Source organism: Dermatophagoides farinae, chromosome 1, assembly GCF_024713945.1.
Source record: "Dermatophagoides farinae isolate YC_2012a chromosome 1, ASM2471394v1, whole genome shotgun sequence".
Lineage (NCBI taxonomy): Eukaryota > Metazoa > Arthropoda > Arachnida > Sarcoptiformes > Pyroglyphidae > Dermatophagoides > Dermatophagoides farinae.
The window spans coordinates 390,612-410,710 of NC_134677.1; the positions used below are offsets into that span (position 1 = coordinate 390,612).

At 32.0% G+C, this 20,099-nt stretch overlaps 5 protein-coding genes across 8 annotated transcripts; 3 read left to right on the forward strand and 2 right to left on the reverse strand.

Annotated features, from left to right (window-relative positions):
* Positions 1–174: 174 nt before the first annotated feature.
* On the reverse strand, positions 175–5,594 carry LOC124491426 (uncharacterized). The gene is made up of 5 exons (XM_047054062.2): positions 4,280–5,594; positions 3,031–3,421; positions 1,217–1,476; positions 1,074–1,145; positions 175–1,010 (listed from the first exon to the last, which is right to left on the reverse strand). Exons 1-5 carry the CDS (start codon positions 4,981–4,983, stop codon positions 368–370), a joined length of 2,070 nt encoding a protein of 689 aa, XP_046910018.2. The 5' UTR covers positions 4,984–5,594; the 3' UTR covers positions 175–367.
* A 1,501-nt stretch (positions 5,595–7,095) lies between these two features.
* me31B (ATP-dependent RNA helicase me31b) lies at positions 7,096–9,810 on the forward strand. 3 transcript variants are annotated; one of them, XM_047054065.2, is made up of 3 exons: positions 7,096–7,949; positions 8,026–8,521; positions 8,575–9,810. In XM_047054065.2, the coding sequence occupies exons 1-3, from the start codon at positions 7,891–7,893 to the stop codon at positions 9,319–9,321; spliced, it is 1,302 nt and encodes a 433-aa protein (XP_046910021.1). In that variant the 5' UTR covers positions 7,096–7,890; the 3' UTR covers positions 9,322–9,810. The 3 variants fall into 3 exon arrangements, with proteins under 3 accessions (XP_046910021.1, XP_046910022.1, XP_075587614.1); XM_047054066.2 differs by having other exon boundaries at positions 7,124–7,949; positions 8,029–8,521; XM_075731499.1 differs by having other exon boundaries at positions 7,128–7,949; positions 8,032–8,521.
* A 707-nt stretch (positions 9,811–10,517) lies between these two features.
* Positions 10,518–15,460, forward strand: LOC124491424 (uncharacterized). 2 transcript variants are annotated; one of them, XM_047054059.2, is made up of 4 exons: positions 10,518–11,342; positions 11,415–13,149; positions 13,212–13,939; positions 14,561–15,460. In XM_047054059.2, the coding sequence occupies exons 1-4, from the start codon at positions 11,279–11,281 to the stop codon at positions 15,094–15,096; spliced, it is 3,063 nt and encodes a 1,020-aa protein (XP_046910015.2). In that variant the 5' UTR covers positions 10,518–11,278; the 3' UTR covers positions 15,097–15,460. The 2 variants fall into 2 exon arrangements, with proteins under 2 accessions (XP_046910015.2, XP_046910016.2); XM_047054060.2 differs by lacking the exon at positions 14,561–15,460 and adding an exon at positions 14,085–14,493 and having other exon boundaries at positions 10,519–11,342.
* Positions 15,461–15,587: 127 nt separating this feature from the next.
* On the forward strand, positions 15,588–16,805 carry LOC124491431 (motile sperm domain-containing protein 1). Its single transcript, XM_047054067.2, has 3 exons — positions 15,588–16,034; positions 16,115–16,190; positions 16,259–16,805. Exons 1-3 carry the CDS (start codon positions 15,917–15,919, stop codon positions 16,701–16,703), a joined length of 639 nt encoding a protein of 212 aa, XP_046910023.1. The 5' UTR covers positions 15,588–15,916; the 3' UTR covers positions 16,704–16,805.
* LOC124491427 (Ubiquinol-cytochrome c reductase core protein 1) lies at positions 16,806–19,199 on the reverse strand. Its single transcript, XM_047054063.2, has 4 exons — positions 18,431–19,199; positions 17,719–18,362; positions 17,447–17,648; positions 16,806–17,383 (listed from the first exon to the last, which is right to left on the reverse strand). Exons 1-4 carry the CDS (start codon positions 18,482–18,484, stop codon positions 16,868–16,870), a joined length of 1,416 nt encoding a protein of 471 aa, XP_046910019.2. The 5' UTR covers positions 18,485–19,199; the 3' UTR covers positions 16,806–16,867.
* Between the last annotated feature and the right edge of the window lie 900 nt (positions 19,200–20,099).

Here is a 20,099-nt window from a genome sequence, read left to right on the forward strand (position 1 = left end):
TTGAATTTAGGCACATATCAATCACATCATCATCATCATCATCGACAACAACAAGTATCCAAAAAAAAGTGCAAAGAGCAAAACAAAAAAAAAATTCCAATCATCATCATAATTAACAAAACAACAACAACAACAACAAAAAATGTTACAAAAAAGTTGTACACATTCAGATTCTTTCTGTTTTTGAAAATTGATCAACCAATCATCAAATTTATTAATTATTTATAAGTTGATCAAAAAAAAAAAAAAAATGAATAAAAAGGCAGAAAAAAAAGGAAATTAGAAAATCATTATATACAAAAAGTGATATCACAGTGTTTTTCACCACAAAAAAAAACAGAATTAACAACAGAATTTGACAATCAATCTATGAAGTGGTGAATAACAATAGATAATATGATGATATGGTGGTTAATAAGATGGATCCAAATAGAAGGCTGTTGGCGGGCATAGCAAATCGTTTAGCTGAACTATCCGAATATTGATGTTTGGTATTTGTGGTAGTTGTAGTAGTGATTACTTGATTAACTTTTTTGGTGATTGGATCAATCATTATATCGCCAGTATTTGTTGTTGAATCATCATCATCATCATCATCCATATTATTTGGTTGTTGGTCATGATTAATGGATAATCGTGGTAAATGACCAGAACCATCTTGATAATTGTAATCTTCATCATCAGGCATTATTGGATTCATTCCACTACTATCACCACTACCATCATGACCATTTAAATCATCATCATCATCGTCATCAAAATGGTTATCATTTCTATCAATAAGTAATTGATGATCATCATTTGCTGTTGATTGACTATTAATAAATTTTGATGAACGTTGATTATGGATAAGCAATTCTTTTATGGTTGTTTCCGATTTTTTAACACGATCATGTAATGTAATAATCATATCATTATCACTGACATTTTGATTATGATTACGATGATGTCCACTATTCATTGATAATGATTGATGTTGTTGCCGGTCTTGTTGTCTAGCTTGATATGAACTGAACGACAAAGCAAAACAAAGTTAGGGACAATTTTATCAACATTGTAAATCAAAAACTTACCTAACCATATTGGTACCATTCCAACAATTTTGATCATTATTATTGTATTGGGCACACATTTTACCATCCAAACTGTATGGGAAAAAAAACATTGATCAATTCATTGATTTTGACTTGATGATAAAAAAAAGAGAGAGACTTACTCGGCAAACATATCTTTATGTTTAGCAAATAGATGAGCCATTGATTGTATAGAAACATAAAGACTGAATCCATGAACATTGCTGCCAGTGTTATCATCGTCGGTTAAATCATCATTTGGCGATGTTGTTGTTGTTGTTGTTGAATAATTATAAAAATCGTAGGCGTTTTCACCAGTGTTACCATTATTTGTATTGGCAGATATAATTATACCGGCGGCACTTCGAAAATATCTTTTTAATGAACCACAAGCAATACGAGCCTAAATATGGATAAACAGGTCACATTGGTCAATTTATTCAGTTCAATTTATTCATTTTTATTTGATAATTTTAATCATCATGATGATTATGTAAATGTGAAAAGAAAAAATACAAGCCACACACACTTAAATCATCTGGAAAAAAAATTTTCATTTTCCGCAAACAAGTAGTCATAATAGCCACCCAAATACAATCAAAAAAAAAAAAAAAAAAAAAAAAAACATTCAACAAGTTGACTAGACTGTTGTTGTTGTATAATGGGCATAGTATAGAACACCCAGAACAGAAAAAAAAATTTACAACCCAGCTAGATGATTGATATTTCATTCTAGCATTGGATTGATTGAATCAAATGAGTGTGTGGTAAAAAAAAATATCAATTTTTTTTTGGCCAAAAAAACAACAACGACAACCAAAACCAATTTTCCATTGTTTATTTGTTTTGTTGATGATTTTTGATTTTGACCACTAATTGAATTTTACGATTTTTTTTGTTGACACTGGTATATGTGATTAGCCAAATGACTAAGAAAAAAAAGAATGGTAGTTTACGACGACGACGACGACGACAACGATCGCGTCGTAGTGTGTGAAAAATGACAATTGAATGACACTTATTCATTGATTATTCATTTCTTTCTGGAAAAATTTGAATATAAACGCCAAATGACTCAGAAATCATACTACTCTCTACCCTCGTTGTGTTAAAACTTTATTTTATGCTATATGATGGCTAGATTTTTTCTTCACACACACACACACACCAGGTGGTAAGTGGCCAATGATGAAAAGTGTCCGTGTAAAAAAAAAAAATATTCAACAAGTGGTGGCACTCTTTCATTGAGGTAACGATAATTCCTCAAAAATAAAAAAAAAATTTTTCTTCAAATTGACGACAACATTTTTTCAACTATCATCATGATCATTACCAATCAATATATATATGTCTTTGCTTTTGCTTGATTGTGAATCATTTTTTTTTCATCGGTTTTTTGTTGTCGTTTGCCAAAGAAGCAAAATAAAAAATAAAAAGTTAAAAGGAAAGGCCGGCAGCAAATTTTCTTTGCATTTGATTTCACCACACCATACGTACGTTGATGATGATTTAAACCGACCAAAAAACCTGAAAAAAGCAACAGAATCCGGGCTGTCATGATGAAGAAACAAAAAAAAAATCCATTGCTTTCTATGTATTATCGATAGGCGTGTGTTAGCAACAACAATAAAGAGGAGCTTTCTCTTCTTTTCTTCTCAAAAGAAAAAAACCAAATCGGGCCAGGTCAAGGTACATGATAACATGAACACAGGACAAAAGCCAGGTATATGCTTGATTCCGGCATTCCATTCTCACACTATCATCAACAACAAAAACCACCACCATTACTACCACCGACGTTGTGTCGTTCGTGGTCGTCATTGTCGAGACGAGCCCACGCACGAAATTAACAAAAACTTTCACACACACACAAACACAAACACTCAATTATTATACACAAGGCTTATTATATTTCACACTATCCGGATGTAAAATAAAAAATTAATGAATAACTTACATTTTTGGCTATCTTATCATTTTTGGAACGTATCCATTCCTGTGCCTGTTCTATCGATCGACGATGTGATGACATTAATATTTCTGGATTAAAATAATTAACCATTAAATTGACTAGCTGTTGATATGAACGATATAATGTTTTCATTGTGGAATCTAATCTTTCCATATTTGTTTGATCCAAACAATTGTTGATTGTTTCATAACATGATGATGAACATGATGTTGCTGTCATTATCGATGGCCAATTTGTTGCCGTTGTTGTTGCTGTACAATGATAACAATGAAATGTTCGTGATAATCGTTGTATGCAATCCGGTTTGTTGATTGTCTTAATCTCAATCGTTTGATTGATTAATTGTAATGAATTTTGTAATGAATGTACAATCAGGCTAATGATTAAAAGAAAAAAAAACGAAAAAGATTTGTTAGATCCGGATTAGTCAATTTTTTTTCAAAGAAAAATTTGTTCACGTCCAATAGGAATTGATTGATTGATCATAATAATAACATGTATACGTTTTCCATTCAATTCCATTCATTCATTCATTCATAATGGAACAAAATGTGTAAGTGTGAGCTATATAGCTGAAAATTGATTCATTGATCATCATCATCATCAATAATAATGACCTTTGACCATGAGACTACTACTACCACCAACAGTATTTCAGTGTGTGATTGTTGTACATTTGATTTTAGTCGTTACAAACATTCTTTCAATTTCACTCTTCAAAACAACAACAACAACAACAACAACTAGATTGACTGAATGAATGGAATGGAATGGTATTTCAAATATTTTCTACTTTACCAATTTTTTTTCACTATTCTCAAATGTTCTATGATTATATTTTATTGATAAAGAAAAATATGCGGCTTTTTTCCTATTCACACACACACACACACCGCGCAAGCTGGTCCTCGTCGTTTTTTACTTTTTTTTCTGTTGTTGTTCATATCCACCAAGAATGTTGTTGTTGTTAGTCGATCGGTCGAAGAGGAGAGGAGAAGGACCGGATTTGCCCGATGGCCATCATCATACCTTGAAATTCGCGTTTATTGCATTTCAACTCTCTCTCTCTCTCTCTCTCTCTCTCACCACATATCAGACACACGGTATTTTTTTTTGTTTGTTTGATTGAGTTTGTGGAATGTTTATTTGTGTTTGTGTGTGTTCTGGAATTCTGATCATAATAATACCTCGATGATTGAACAAAAACAAAAACAAAAAAAAATTTGATACATACCTTGCCGTATCAATTGTACGACTAAAACGGAACAACATTTCATCACGTGTTTTACTTAGAATATCTGAATCTTTCATTGTGTCCAATAGACATGATTCATATTCATTTGGAAATTTATTCTGATGTGGCTGTTGTAATATATCGATGAAAATCGCTTCCAATAAATGATCCACATGATCATTCAATTGAATTGGTGTATGATGTCGGGATTCAAATATTACCATGCGAATAAATTCAATCAGATTACGATTAGCTTTTACAATACGATGATCTTGTTGTTGATTTGTTTTTGTGCGGCCAAAATATTCATCAATATCCGTGATGGTATCATTGAGAATTTGATCCAATTTCCAATAGATACGATTATAATATTGAATGAAATGATTTTCAAATGTTGATATTTTCATAATTTTTTCAATATCCGAATGAAAATCATTATAAGCTTTTGTAGCGATTGCATCATCCAGACCATAACAACAACTGGATGGATTGGCACTTGCAGCACAATTTAATGATTGTTGAGATCGATGATTTTGATGATAATGATGATTATGATGATGATTATTATTATTATGAATCGATAATTGATACAATTGTCGAACATTATGACAAGAATTAATCAACGGATTTGCCCGTACAATCAAAATGATCATCACCAAATAGGTGATAATAATTTGACATTTCAATTGATGATGATTCGTCATTTTGGCTGTATCGAATCGAATCAAATGAAAATCACAAGTTAAAGATCAAGATATGTGTAAAATATTTTGATGATTAATCGATGATGAAATTTCAATTTAAATCATCACTGCGAATTGCTGGATTTTTTTTTTTTTTTTTTTTTGGTTCACAAACACAACGAAATAAAAAATAAAATTCAACAATCACACACAAAAAGCACACACATACAAAATGTATTCGATTCGATCGTTTCGTTTTGTTTCGTTGTTTGACGTTCGAAATGTTGAATGAATTGTACCTGGCCTGTTGCTTTACCTGTGTGGTATGAATGAATGAATGCATGCCCTTAAGTTTATTGGCAGACGACAATCATCAACATTTCTTGTTATGGCTGATATAATCACATATATATCAGGGCAAATAAAACTGTTTTTGGTTTTTGTTGCTGCTGCTGCCTAGCTGCTGAATGAAGAAGAATTTTTTGTTTTTTATGGAAGAAAATTTCTTTTTTTTTTGTTGGACAAATCTCTCTCTCTCTTTATTTTCAATACACACATTGATACCGCCTACATTCAACAACAACAACGAATGACTGAAAAAACAAATCAATGAATGAATGCAAAAAAAAAAACGTTCATATAACGTCGTATATATACATGTTCAGGTAAGTGTGTGTGTGTGTGTGTGTGTATGTGTATGTATTGTGATTCATTCATATAATCATCATCATCATTGTGAATCTCACACGTATTGACTAAAAATTCACCACATAGACAAATGAACAAACTGGATTAAATCTCATTCAAAACATTTTCTCTCTGTATGGTCATCATTGGTTGTGTTGTGTGTTGATGGTTGTTATTTTGTAGTTATTATAAATCAAAATCATGATGAAAAAAAAACAACATTTGGATCGGACATTGAATTCACCCGTAGTGTTGTTTTTTTTGTTTGTACAAATGACAACAACAACAATGATGATGATGATGATGATGATGAACATTCGAATGGATTGAGTTTTTTTTTTTGTTTTTGATCTCATTCTATAGGAAAAAAACTGGCAAAACAAACACATTGACTGATAACATTATAGCATGTGTCTGTATAATGATGATGATGATGGTGATGATTATGATCACCGATGATCATATAATCATCATCATGAACAATAAAAATGATTCCATGGTAATAATTTAATTGATACAATCATTCAAAATCTAGCTCTCTTAAATCCACTTATAATGAAATAGAGATTAATAATAATGATGATGATGATTATTATTATGATAAAATGACAATGTCCAATATAATTGATTGTTTGATGATAATAATAAAAAAAAACTGGGCAAAATAACCCATTTATATTTATAACAACAATAACAATTCTAATGATGATAATGATTACTTGTAATCATTAGACAGATGTGTGTGTGTGTGTGTGTTCTATTGGCTTTTTGCTCTGCACTATCCATTTTGTTCAATAACAATAATAATCATTTTTAATTGTCGTTTTTTTTGCTGTTCTTGTTGTTGTTGTTGTTGATATTTTATTTTTGTTATTCGATCGACCAAATCACAAAAAAAATAGCTGCAACATTGGCAAACGTGTAGAAAAGGGACAAATACAATTCTTGAAAATTGTAATACAAAAAAAAGACAGAAATTTGATTTGATTTGATTTTGATTTCAATTTCAAACTTGTTCTCATCATCGAAACAGACCCAAAAAGTCCCAAATGAATGTGGTCAGAAAGCAAACAGAAAAAAAATCAAACTGGAATTTCAAGTTCATCACACACACACACACACACAGAGAGAGAGGCTTAGTGTTCAAAGGGAAAAAAATTTCGAACGAATTTAAAAAAAAAAATTCAAAAAAAAGAGACCACAATAATCGCCATCTATTGTTGTTGATTATAACCATTAATTTTTCGAATTTCGACAGTGCTGCCATTGCCGGTATAAAAAACATTGAAAACTATACCACCACCACCAACCCAGTAGCCATTGAATGTGTCTGTGTCTGTGTGTGTGTGTGTTGTATTTAGCAAGCAAACACAAACAACCGTCGAATGAACAAAAAAAAAAAATCAATCTACGCATGTGCAATTTGTGAGTTTTGTTGAGCGAAAAAAACCAAAAAGAAAAAAGACTCTGATGATGAAGGGAAGAAAATTTTGAGCAGCACACACAGCGTGTTTCATTGTATTGTATTGTATTGTGTGTATTCATAATACTGACAAAGCGATAACGAAAAGAAAGAAAGAAAAAAAACGAAATTAAAGCAAAGAAAAAAAAATTTGATTCGTAATTATCGAAATAAAACAATTCATCATTTTTTTGTTGTTGTTGTTGTTTGATTTGCTCTTTACACTTTTACCTCTTTTTTTTTGTCGTCACTCTAATAAACATATATGTTTGTTCTGTGTTTGTGTTGATGAATTTTGTGAAATTGAAAACTACACATCTATTCGCATTCTCATTGTTCAAAACTAGAGCTGACAAATTTATAAATTTTTTTTTATTATTGGTCAATTTTGATGATTGTCAGTTGTTTGTAAATGTGAATCTCTATACATTTGAGTCATCAATACATCATATATTCATCTATTCATCTATATAGATTGATTAAAATTCGTCATCATCAAACAAAATCGATTTAGCCATCATACAAGCATATATAAATTGATTTGGCATCACTTTTTACTCACAATCATTCGTTTATTTTGTACAAAAAACTTTTTTTTCCACGTTCTAATAATAAATTTGAATAATATTTTTGAAATTTGACCAAGAAATTATAGCATCTCTACATATATAAATATATTTTGTTTCAAACATTTTTTTTCATCAATTGTTTTGGTGTTATAGTAAAGTGTCATTATTATTATTAATAATAATTCAAAATTTAAATTCCTACGTGGTGTTATGGCAACAAACGCAACGTTAACAATGTCCAATAATAATCATGCTAATAACGGAATCAAGTATGTCCATTTATCATTGTGATTCATTGATTAATTTTGTCTATTAAACTTGTCTCTTTTTTTTGTCTATAACCAGTAGTAGCAACGATTGGAAAGCTAAACTTAAGGTTCCACCGAAAGATAATCGTATCAAAACATCTGATGTTACATCGACACGTGGCAATGATTTTGAAGAATTTTGTTTGAAACGTGAACTATTGATGGGCATATTTGAACAAGGTTGGGAGAAACCATCACCAATTCAAGAAGCAGCTATACCAGTCGCATTGCTTGGTAATGATATATTGGCTCGAGCTAAAAATGGTACCGGAAAGACTGGTGCATACACTATTCCATTGTTGCAAAAGATTGATGTGACCAATAATGCTATCCAAGCATTAGTAGTTGTACCTACTCGTGAATTGGCCATGCAAACATCAAACATTTGTATGGAGCTCGGTCGTCATCTGGGAATTCGAGTAATGGTCACTACTGGTGGAACTAATCTCAAAGATGACATTATGCGTATCTATGAAAATGTGCACGTTGTGGTCGCAACTCCTGGACGTATTCTTGATCTGGTCGAGAAAAAGGTATTGATTGATTGTTTCATTTGTTTTGTTTTTATCTGTTAATCGATTGACAGGTGGCCGCATTGAATAATTGCAAATATTTCGTATTGGATGAAGCTGACAAATTGTTGGGCCAAGATTTTCAGGGTATGCTCGATACACTGATATCGTATTTACCTGAAGAGCGACAGATATTGTTATTCTCGGCAACATTTCCAATTACGGTTGAACAATTCATGAAGAAACATTTGAAAAATCCACATGAAATAAATCTTATGGAAGAATTAACCTTGAAAGGTGTGACTCAATACTATGCGTTTGTACAGGAACGACAAAAGGTCCATTGCTTGAATACATTGTTCTCAAAGCTACAAATTAATCAATCGATCATCTTCTGTAATTCTACCCAAAGAGTGGAATTGTTAGCCAAGAAGATTGCTGAACTTGGATATTCATGTTATTACATTCATGCTCGTATGTCACAGCCACATCGTAATCGTGTGTTTCATGATTTTCGAAAAGGTCTTTGCCGAAATCTTGTATGCAGTGATCTCTTTACACGTGGTATCGATATTCAAGCTGTCAATGTTGTCATTAATTTCGATTTCCCCAAAATGGCCGAAACCTATCTTCATCGTATCGGTCGATCAGGACGTTTTGGACATTTAGGTATTGCTATCAATTTGATTACCTATGAAGATCGTGATTTGTTACACAAAGTTGAAGCGGAACTAAACACAACCATTAAACCAATACCCAAAGTTATTGATCCAACATTATATGTTGCTGAAGCACAAGCTGAAAATGCTGATAATAACTAATTAATTAACCAACTAATATATCATCAATCAATCAATATATTCAACACACACACACATTTATATACACAGACATTGATCGAGATCATCATACCCAATCAACCACAACCAACCAACCAACAAGAACAACAACATACCCACCAACAACAACCAGTGGATCCGGCCAAAGAGAAGAAAAAGAAAAAAAAGGTAAATCCATGAAATAAATATATCAATTTCTATATAGTGTTAATCAAAAAAAAGCGAAAAAAAATTTGTATTTTACCAATTTCATATTTTCTTACCTGCAACAAACAAACAGACAAAAAAAACAAAAAGCAAAACAAGTATCATTTAAAAAAAAGGATTCTCTCTCTCTCTCTCTTTCCATTCACACAATGTCTGTCACTTTTCTTTCTAAAAACAAAAAAATTATAATTAGTCCCTTTGTATTGTTTTTGAAATCTTTGTTTCATTGAATAAATAAAAAGTCAATTTTCGTTTGCAAATTAATCGAATCACGTGAGAGAATTTCATTCTAATGTGATCCATTTATGTAACACACGATTCAAAAATTTGAAAATTTTTTCTTTTGATATGAATATTTGCTGCTGCTGCTGCTGATGCTGCTATGTCTATAATAGAGCCACCACAATCATAATCATAATCATCATCAGCGTCATCAGTGTCATTTTTTTTTGCCATATAAATGAAAAAAAAAACGATGCGGCACATCTGAAAATATACCTATACACACCGCATACATTTTGGTTTGATGATCATCATTTCCATTTTCTCTTTTTTTTTCTTATTTTTCATACTTATTATTATCCTCACAACCATCATCATGTATATACACGGTGAGAATGTATGTTTGTGTGTGTATGTTGGATCAACCACAACCATCATCATCATCATCATCAATTGGAATCATATGTGCGCGCATAGTCCATCATCATCATCATATAGCCGACGATTGGCGTCATTTGGCTCTCATTTTTTTTCCTTCTTCGTTCACACAGATTCTCATTCTCAATTCAATTCAATTCAATCCTAAATACAAATAATAATACGGTTTTGCACTGCTATCTTTTTTCACTCTAAGAAAAAAATTGATGGAGAAAGAGAGAGAAAGAGCAAAGTGAAAGAGAAAAAAAACCAAACACAACTCTATATTGTTATATGTTCTTGTCGCTTGTTTGTTATGTTTATCACTAAAATTCAATCATCATTTTCTTTTCTATGCTCTATATGGCTTGCTGCTGTGGCTTAAAGAAAAAAAAATTAGTGAATTTTCGAATGAAATTATAAATGTTGTGTGTATATGGTATAGCAGCCGCTGCCGTCGTCGTCTTCGTCATCATCATCATCCTCGTCGTCGTTGTTGTTGTTGTTGTTGTTGTTGATGATGATGATGTTGTTGTTGTTGAAGGGGGCAAGAATTTGATGTGAATAAAATAAAAATTAAAAAATCAATTCATATCGATGTTTTTTTTTCTGTTCAATAGACTAAAAATACAATAACAGCAACAAAAACATCAAAATGAATGAATGAAAAATTTGATTGAAAATTGTAAAAAGAAAAGAAAAAGAATCTGCTGCTATTCAACAACAACAACAAAGGGGCAATCAATTTTTGTTTTTGAATCACACACACACACACACACACACACATTTTTTTGTAACATGAGAATCATTCGTCATCATCATTACTTCGTCATGATGAATGTTACAGATCCATTCTTCTTCTACTTGCACTTGATATCATCATTCCATCCATAATCATAACTTTTCTTTTGTTTTTTTTTTTTTTTTGCTGTGAACATTTTGTTTTTCATTTTTGTTCATTTGTTTGTTTAATGAATAATTGTGGAAATCATCATTGTATCAATAAATCGCCACCACCAACAACAACAACAATAAAAAAATAAATCACACACCCTGTGAAAAAAAGTGAACAAATTGTTAGTAAGAAGAAGCCATGACTACTGACGAGAATGGCATACCGATTCGATTTGGCTGCTATGAAATGCTTAAAACGATTGGTAAGTTTTTTTTTTGGATCCATAATATTATTTCATCAAGTGATGTGAATTTTTTTTTATTTATTTCAACAGGCAAAGGCAATTTTGCCGTTGTCAAGTTGGCTCGTCATACAATCATCAATTTACAGGTAGCCATTAAAGTGATATCACGTAAATCATTAACAGCGGATCAATTGTTAAAATTGAATCGTGAAATCGATATTATGAAACGTGTTGGATCACATAGAAATATTGTTCGTCTTTATCAAGTTATGCAATCAGATCGACATGTCATGTTGGTCACTGAATATTGTCAAGGTGGTGAATTATTCGAACAATTAGTTACTAAAGGCCGTTTATCGGAATCCAATTCTCGATTCTATTTTCATCAAATTGTCGATGCTGTTAAATATCTACATTCAAATGGAATTGTTCATCGTGATTTGAAAGCTGAAAATCTATTGCTTACATCGGATTTTAAATGTGTTAAATTGGCCGATTTTGGTTTCTCAAATTATTATACAAATCAATGTTTTCTTGCCACTTGGTGTGGTTCACCGCCATATGCAGCTCCAGAATTATTCGAGGGTAAACAATACAATGGACCTAAAGCCGATATTTGGTCATTGGGTGTTGTACTTTATGTCCTAGTTTGTGGTTCACTTCCATTCGATGGTAATACACTGCAATCGCTCAAAACACGTGTACTATCGGGAAAATTTCGTATACCATTCTTTATGTCACGTGAATGCGAACATCTTATTCGACATATGCTTGTGATTGATCCGGAAAAACGTTTCAATCTTCAACAAATCAAACAACATCGATGGATGTCTCATTCAACAATGAATAATAATAATATATCGTCCGTAGTATCGACATCTGAAAAACTAAGTGATAGACTGAAAAATGTCCATATTGGTGATAATAATAGTGGTGATGACGACATCAATGCCAATAATCAAAAAGCCAATGATAATGATAATGATAATGATAATGGCAATAACAATAACAATAACAATAATGATGATATCGATAATTCATTAGTAGAATGGATTGCATCTGAATTAGATATCGATTCCGAGACAGTGTTATCATCGATAAAAAATCGTTCATTTGATGAATATTATGCATTATATAATCTTGTCAATGATTCTAGTCATTGTTGTTCTGGAACATTATCATCTGCACCACCATCACCACCATTGTTACCTATTGTTCCGTCCACTAATCAACGTAAATCAAGTATTACTACAGGTATTGTTGAAAGGGAACCAACACCAACGAATTTAGCACCAAATGTTTCACAAATTCGTCGTCATACATGTCCCGATGCTAATCCATCCGATCATCATGGTGATGTTAGTGGTGGTGATCATTCTGGCGCAATGAATACAATGATGGTCACACCAACATTGTTTCTAACACCACCGGTTATGACAGCAACAACTATGGCGCCACCAATCTGTAATCTTCCTTTGGCACCACCCAATTATCCATTAGCAATGGATTTATTGAAACCACCACCTGTATTGTTATTGGCTAATAATAATATGGTTCGTCGAGCATCGGATGGTCAAGCCAATTATGCACGAACCAATACCACCACCACCACCTCTAACACCACCAATACCAATACGCATTTAGATGGACAACAACAAACATCATCATCATCTTCGTCGTCGAAACCGATCGCTACAACACATGCACAAACATCGCCACCAATTAGCTATATTAAACGTAAAAGGCATTCACTTACCGATACGAATGAATTGATTTCCCGTCAACGTAGAATGCAGCTTGCTCAAGCCAATCTTAATGCTGAAAGGTAATGGATACCATTAGTTCACGATTTCCTTTTTCATTAATTTTATCCATCATTTTTTTTAGATCACGTAGAAGAGCATCCGATGGATCAACAGCTGCGGGCATCTATCATCAATATCATCAACAACATCAGCATCAACATCATCAACATCATCATCATCATCATCAACAACAACAGATTTCGATACCATTCTTACAGCATGAATTAAGGGCCCTATGTTTATCATCGCCACCATCATTACATACTTCACCCATTCATCATGGAACATCAACTGCAATGGCCAATCAGCAACAATCACACCATATATCATCAGCATCAGCAATATCGAATTCATCAGCTACATCATCATCACTGCCACCATCATCACCACCTCCTACATTGCCTCAGATTAGTGAAGAAATTCATAAAATTGATATCGATTTGGAACAACCTCAACATCAGCTGCAGCACAAATCAGCCAAGCTGACAACAACTACTTCACAACAAATGCAACAACTTCCAAACAGCAGATATACTGCTGCTGGATCATCAGTACCATTAATTACACCACCCCAATCATTTAGATCATCACCGGTTACATCGCCAAATCATGCAACAACACCATCAATATCGGTAACAGATGAACTGGGAGCATCACAATTTCCGATACTTCCACCACCTATTGATTTTCAATTGACCATGACAAATTCACATCCAAATTTGGATCAAGATTCAGATTCGGTTACCAACGCCAAGATAGTAACCACCGATCTTTTATTCAATCGTCTACATCGTTGGCGAAACGATGAAAGTGAGTACAACCGTTTACCATCATCCTATTCGGTCACCACTACTTCCATTCTGTAGAGAGAGTTTTTTTCCCGAGGAAATCAGATTTTCTTTATCCATGTTACTGAATGATCAAATTTGCTTTTCTTTTTTTGTTTATTTTGTAGATATTGTAGCAATGCTTGACAATTCAATTTCCATCATGATGATTATCACACACACACACACATACTGAAACCTGGAATGTTTTTTTTTTGTTTTGTTTTTTCATTGTTATTTTCTTCCATTCTTTTATATTGATTTAACCTTGTTATGTTTTTTTTTCTGTTTTTCATTTTCTCTTCTCACAATCATCATCATTTAGTCAATCAATTTGTATGTGTGTTAAATTTTTTTTTTCAATTGTAGTCACACACATTTTTTTCTCTCTCACACACACAAATTCACACCTACACTCAACCAAATTGTGCCTTGAATTTTTTTTTCTAATGTTTGTTTGAAAAACACTTATTATTTGGAATTTAAACAATGAAAAAAATGTGAATTGATGAATAAATTTCGAAATGATTTGATGCATGATTTTTTTCTGGTTTGATGTTAAAATAGCTGGTTAATTTGTTTTTTTTTTCTCTTCGTCAAATAGCACTACAATCACCAATAATTGAATCGTCGAAATGTATGATGGTCGTCGGTGCTCATCATCATCATCATCATCATCAAGCAATAGCAAATTATCCATCATATCCAAATCTTAAGAAAAACAATACACAATCAATCGATTTATCATCTGATTATCATCGATCATCAATCGATGGTTATTACAATGATGATGATCATCATGATCAATGTCAATCATCATCATCATCAACATTATTGCACAATCATTATACCAGTGTACCATGTGTATTGAATAGCAAACAATTGACTACAACCGATTCTGGATCATTATGTATTAATGATCGAAAAACAGCGGCAAAATTATTAAGCCATTTTGGTCGCCGTGATCATGATCAATTAATCGATTGTCGTGAGAATCATGTATTGAATTATGGCCAAACCGAATTACAAATTTCATTAGAATGGAATCAATTACAACAAAAATTGATTCTAAAACATGTTTCTGGTGATGCAACAAAATATCAAAGTCTTTGTCATGAATTAATATCCACTATAATCTAAACATATTTGAATATGTGAGGCAATCAAATCAATAAATTCATTCAATCAATCATCAAATTGATTTATTTTGTTTGTTATTATTATGTAATTATATTACTTCACTCCTTTCCACACCCGCACACATACACACACACACTTTGAAACAAAGCTTTGTGAGCTATCAATCAAATTGTGACATTTTTTTTCATTTTTCAAAACAAAAAAATCAATATTTTTTGATATCGTTTCAAATCAATAATGATAATAATGATGATGATAGGAACAAACAAACAAACAAAAAACAAATAATAATGCCAATTCAATTAATGTTAATTAGTGTTTATTTGTATAATTATTATTTAAATCAATAAAAAAAATCAAACGATGATTTCGATCGATAATTTTAAAATTTTTTATTAAAATTAAAAAAATCATCACGTGACAAGTGCAATACGCGCGCGCGCACTTTGAATTCAAAAAAAAAAAGATTACAACGACGATATATTGATGATGATATGGACTCACATACACAAACAACATGAGTACAAGTTGAATGTATGGCCAGCAATTTTTTTGTATGCGTCGTTGATGCATTAATTGTTGTTGAATTTGATCGTTTTTTTTTCTTGTGATTTGTTCTGATTGATTATCGTTTGTGTGTGTGTGTGTGCGTCTGTGATTATTGACGATGGCATGATCATCATCATTCAATTAATGATTGCGATTTTTTTTTCTATTATTTGTAAATAAACTTGTTCGAAATGTTACCAGAATAATTCGAATCTCATCGTATTCGTATATTCAAATTCCAAAAAAGTGGTAAATTCAAATCATCAAAAACATGAGTTCATTTGTATTCATTAATCAACATGAAATTGAATTCAACGATAATGATGCACAACAACAATCACAGACAATAACAATTTTTAATCCATATGATTTTACCATTACATTTAATTGTAAGTTGACAAACAAAAAAATTGTTGTGTGATCATCATCATTCTGGATTCATTCTATTTCGAATTCTCTTTCCATTTAGTCAAATCAACCCGTCCAAATGCATTTATATTATCAGCAACACATGGAGATATTTTATCACGACATTCTTTAGATGTGTAAGTTTTCAACTCGAATTTTTTTGATTTGAATTGTCAATTTTTCATTTTTCATTTGTTGTTATTAGATTAATCAATCTATTGGACAAGACAATTGTAGAGGAAAAATTTCTGATTAAAATCTATTCAAAGGATAAAAAACTTGGTGAAAAAATTGTTCGTGTAATGTATAGACCTGATGATCAACAATCAATGTCGTCGACAACAAAGACAACAAGACGATTGAATGTTTCATCATCAAAAGATCATGATTATTTTCATGATTTATCAGACCAGCCAAATAGATCACAACAATATGATGATCGAACAGCTACACAGCGTACCCGACACAATAGTGGACAAAAATTACCGAATCAATATCTAATATGGACTGCATTGATCATATGTTTGATAATTCTAATGTTACCACATGATGATGAGTCCAATTATAGCTATCTACAAATTGGCGTCAATGTTAAAATCTGTTCTGCATATATTCTGGGTCTGGTAACCGTGTTATTGATTCGTAATTGACCACTTGACCACCAAGAAAAAAAAACTTGTGACATTATTCTGTGTAATATTAATATGTACAAAAATAATAAATAAAACAAAACAATATATTAATCTAACTGATAATTTACAAATATTCATTTATTTATTAATTAATTTCTTTTACTATTCAACTCCGATCAATTTTAATATCGCATCCAAGACATTTTCATTCGCAGTTCTTCATATAATGGAAGGTTTTCTACTGGTCCTATGGCTGCTACCACTGGACAACGATCCCAGATGAAATTTTCACCAATACTATGAAGTTTAGCTGAATTAACACGATTGATACGTTCAGCCCATTCTTCCAATGTGATTCGACGACCAAAACGTAACATATCAGTAGCGATGCTATTTGCATTATTAACTGAACCTTCACGTTCACAAATCAAATTGGTCATCAGGATATTTTTACCCAATTTGATTTCATTGTTAGCAACTTCGATACACATTCGTCTCCATTGTGTCTGCAAATGCCAGACGAATTCTTCCAATTGCATTCGTTCACCAACAAAATAGCTTCCCCAAAGTGCTGTATCTTTGTATTTCAAATTGAAAGATTGAAATGATTGTGCCAGATGATCCATATTGGAAACCATGCCCATATAGCATGATACATTGATACCACCACCATGAGTAAGATCCCATCGACCCATAAGCTAATCAATTAATGATGATGTTCAGATAAATTGACATAAGCAAACAAAAAAAGGAACACTCACCGATGCTGCAACATCCATGACAACAAAATCAGGATCCGAATAACCGGGTCCTTGTACGGCAATGGCAACATGAGCACAAGACATTGAATCATCACGTACACGAATGTCACTACCAGTATAACGATTAACCGTCAAGCTTGGAATCATATTTTTCTCGAAAATATTTGTCACATTTTTCAAATGTTTTTCACTATCCTTGCAACTGTAATATAATTGAAAAATTAGCATTAGCTTTCATCAAACAATATCAAAAATCAATCATACACACATACATTTGATCATGGCTAATTGGACCACTGGCAGCAACAATCATTTGTGGCCCTTTGAATATCAGATCTATTCCACGTTCAATATCGGCTTTGGTGAATCGTTCAATGTTTGCAGTTGGACCATATTTGGTATGAGCCAATGGTGTTTGTTGATAGGCAACTGAATGCAAATGGTCCATTGCAACCTGTTCATAATTGTTTTCCGTTTCATTCAATTCATTTAGAATAAATTTTCTTGTGGCTTCAATTTCATCAGTATTCAGAATCGGATTTTGAACCATATCGGAGATGATTTCTATTGCTTTTGCTACATCTTTAGGTGCCAATGTCATATAGTAACCGGACGATTCTCGTTGAGTGTATGAGTTAAGAATAGCACCCAAACCATGCATATCTTTTTCCAGTTGTTTCTTGGCACGATTTTTCGATCCTTGAAGTATAAGATGTTCGATAAAATGAGTGATACCATTCAATTCTTTTGGTTCACTCGAACAGCCTGAATCGATCCATATACCAACGGTTGCCGATGGTGAATTATTCTGTTCGGTAGCCACACGAATTCCATTACTTAATTCGGTCACATTGGTTTGGCCACCATTTTTCAATGCATGGCTAAATTTATGTGCTGCATGATGAGAATAACGAGCCTAATATCAAACAAATTCAAGTTATTCGTCATTGAACCACAAAAAAAAACTTGAAAATACACACATACCCCAACACAATTTTTACCGGCCAACAAGCCCGAACGAATCAAATTCAGAGCCATCCGTAATTTATATTATCACTATAATCGCAAAGAAAGAAAGTAAAATTTTTTTTCTTTTGTTTGCCGAATCAGAACAAATGTTGATGATGATGATGATTTTGTTGGCAAAAATCAGTTGTGAGAATGTGACCTTAATACACAAATCAATTGGGATTGGCTATTTCTACCCAATCATCAATTGATCATGTTTTCATTGAATTAATTTCTATAGAAAAAAATAATCGTAATGCACGCGACATCTATTGTCAGGCGGTGGAATTTTTTATTTTTATTTTCCAAAAAAATGAACATTCGATTGTGATTGATTTGGATTTGGAAATAAACACAAAACAAAATGTTTATATATTCAAACTACTACCAATTGTTTTGTTTGTTGTGGTCATTTTTTTCTGGCTAAAATGTTTGCCAGTTGACTGCTACAATATAATAAAATTCATCATTGAGATTTTAATCTGGAATTTTTTTTTTATCCAGAAATAAATGTTCACAAACATTTGCCGACAAACGTAATGTACTTCGAAAACAGAATCAGTATTCCAACAACAAAAAAATTGAATTCAGTATCTGGAATCATTCATCATTCATAACATGTTGAAATTTTAATCAACGAATTAAGACAAATTGTGTAAAAAAGGTCATAGACATTTGTGCAGATTGGTTGTGTGGTTGTATGGTTTGTATGGTTTATATTTGGATCATCAACAGCAACTTGGTTATAGCAACAACAAACCCTCCACATCCATCAACCAACACATCAACAGCCACCCACCAACATTATCTAAATAAATTTCAGTTATATTTATTCTTCTTATAATGATCAAACAGTAAACATCTGGAAACCAAGAAACATTCAACGATAATATAGACACATAAATAGCTTAATCGATTAGATGATTGAAGAAAGCCATCACCATCACCATCACCATCATCCTTTTATTTTAATGCATATGTACAATCTCATTTTCTCATCATCATCGTCGATCGTTATTTGATTATCCATCCATCCATCCATATAAATCCGTTGATTCATTGATGGCCATATGGCATTATATTATTATGGTGATGATATTTTTCATAATAGTTTCATCGTTTCTATTCAAGGTTTTCATTTTGCTTTTATTTTGTTTGTTTGTTTTTTTCCCGTTGATTAATCAAATTCATCATTAGGATATGCATTAATGTTTTTTTTTCTACTTTCCATCAAATCTGTCATTCATTCAACAATTTTGTTTGTTTATTCTATCGAAATTTGATCACTCAATCAATCATCGATCAATATATTGATCTATTGAGATACCATGTTTCCATGGTTATTAATTAAAAGATGGTCAACATATGTTGAACACAAAAATCAAATCAACATTAGTTGCAGGTAAAATGACGATAAAATATGGCCCACTATTAATAAATCAATCAATCAATCATATGTGACATGTGAAACACATACACGCGATAATAAAATCATAATCAACACACACACACAAAAAAACTGTCGTTTTGATTTTTTAAATTTATGTAGATAAATCAATCAATCTGGTTCAACAAAATCCAGATCATATTTTTTGTTTGTTTGTTTCGGTTAAATTAGATTCCAATAAAAATGTCAGGAAAAAAA

What these genes read in the sequence shown, in the direction of transcription:
- LOC124491426 (XM_047054062.2), bottom strand. Translation starts at nt 4,983, where the DNA reads ATGACGAATCATCATCAATTGAAATGTCAAATTATTATCACCTATTTG. An exon ending in CGTACAATTGATACGGCAAG is followed by an intron (nt 3,422 to 4,279) that starts GTATGTATCAAA and finishes TTTAATCATTAG; the next exon opens with CCTGATTGTACATTCATTAC. An exon ending in ATGATAAGATAGCCAAAAAT is followed by an intron (nt 1,477 to 3,030) that starts GTAAGTTATTCA and finishes ATCCATATTTAG; the next exon opens with GCTCGTATTGCTTGTGGTTC.
- me31B (XM_047054065.2), top strand. Translation starts at nt 7,891, where the DNA reads ATGGCAACAAACGCAACGTTAACAATGTCCAATAATAATCATGCTAAT. An exon ending in CATGCTAATAACGGAATCAA is followed by an intron (nt 7,950 to 8,025) that starts GTATGTCCATTT and finishes GTCTATAACCAG; the next exon opens with TAGTAGCAACGATTGGAAAG. An exon ending in TTGATCTGGTCGAGAAAAAG is followed by an intron (nt 8,522 to 8,574) that starts GTATTGATTGAT and finishes ATCGATTGACAG; the next exon opens with GTGGCCGCATTGAATAATTG.
- LOC124491424 (XM_047054059.2), top strand. Translation starts at nt 11,279, where the DNA reads ATGACTACTGACGAGAATGGCATACCGATTCGATTTGGCTGCTATGAA. An exon ending in TGAAATGCTTAAAACGATTG is followed by an intron (nt 11,343 to 11,414) that starts GTAAGTTTTTTT and finishes TTATTTCAACAG; the next exon opens with GCAAAGGCAATTTTGCCGTT. An exon ending in GCCAATCTTAATGCTGAAAG is followed by an intron (nt 13,150 to 13,211) that starts GTAATGGATACC and finishes CATTTTTTTTAG; the next exon opens with ATCACGTAGAAGAGCATCCG.
- LOC124491431 (XM_047054067.2), top strand. Translation starts at nt 15,917, where the DNA reads ATGAGTTCATTTGTATTCATTAATCAACATGAAATTGAATTCAACGAT. An exon ending in TTTTACCATTACATTTAATT is followed by an intron (nt 16,035 to 16,114) that starts GTAAGTTGACAA and finishes CTTTCCATTTAG; the next exon opens with TCAAATCAACCCGTCCAAAT. An exon ending in TCACGACATTCTTTAGATGT is followed by an intron (nt 16,191 to 16,258) that starts GTAAGTTTTCAA and finishes TGTTGTTATTAG; the next exon opens with ATTAATCAATCTATTGGACA.
- LOC124491427 (XM_047054063.2), bottom strand. Translation starts at nt 18,484, where the DNA reads ATGGCTCTGAATTTGATTCGTTCGGGCTTGTTGGCCGGTAAAAATTGT. An exon ending in CCGGTAAAAATTGTGTTGGG is followed by an intron (nt 18,363 to 18,430) that starts GTATGTGTGTAT and finishes GTTTGATATTAG; the next exon opens with GCTCGTTATTCTCATCATGC. An exon ending in TCATGGATGTTGCAGCATCG is followed by an intron (nt 17,384 to 17,446) that starts GTGAGTGTTCCT and finishes TTAATTGATTAG; the next exon opens with CTTATGGGTCGATGGGATCT.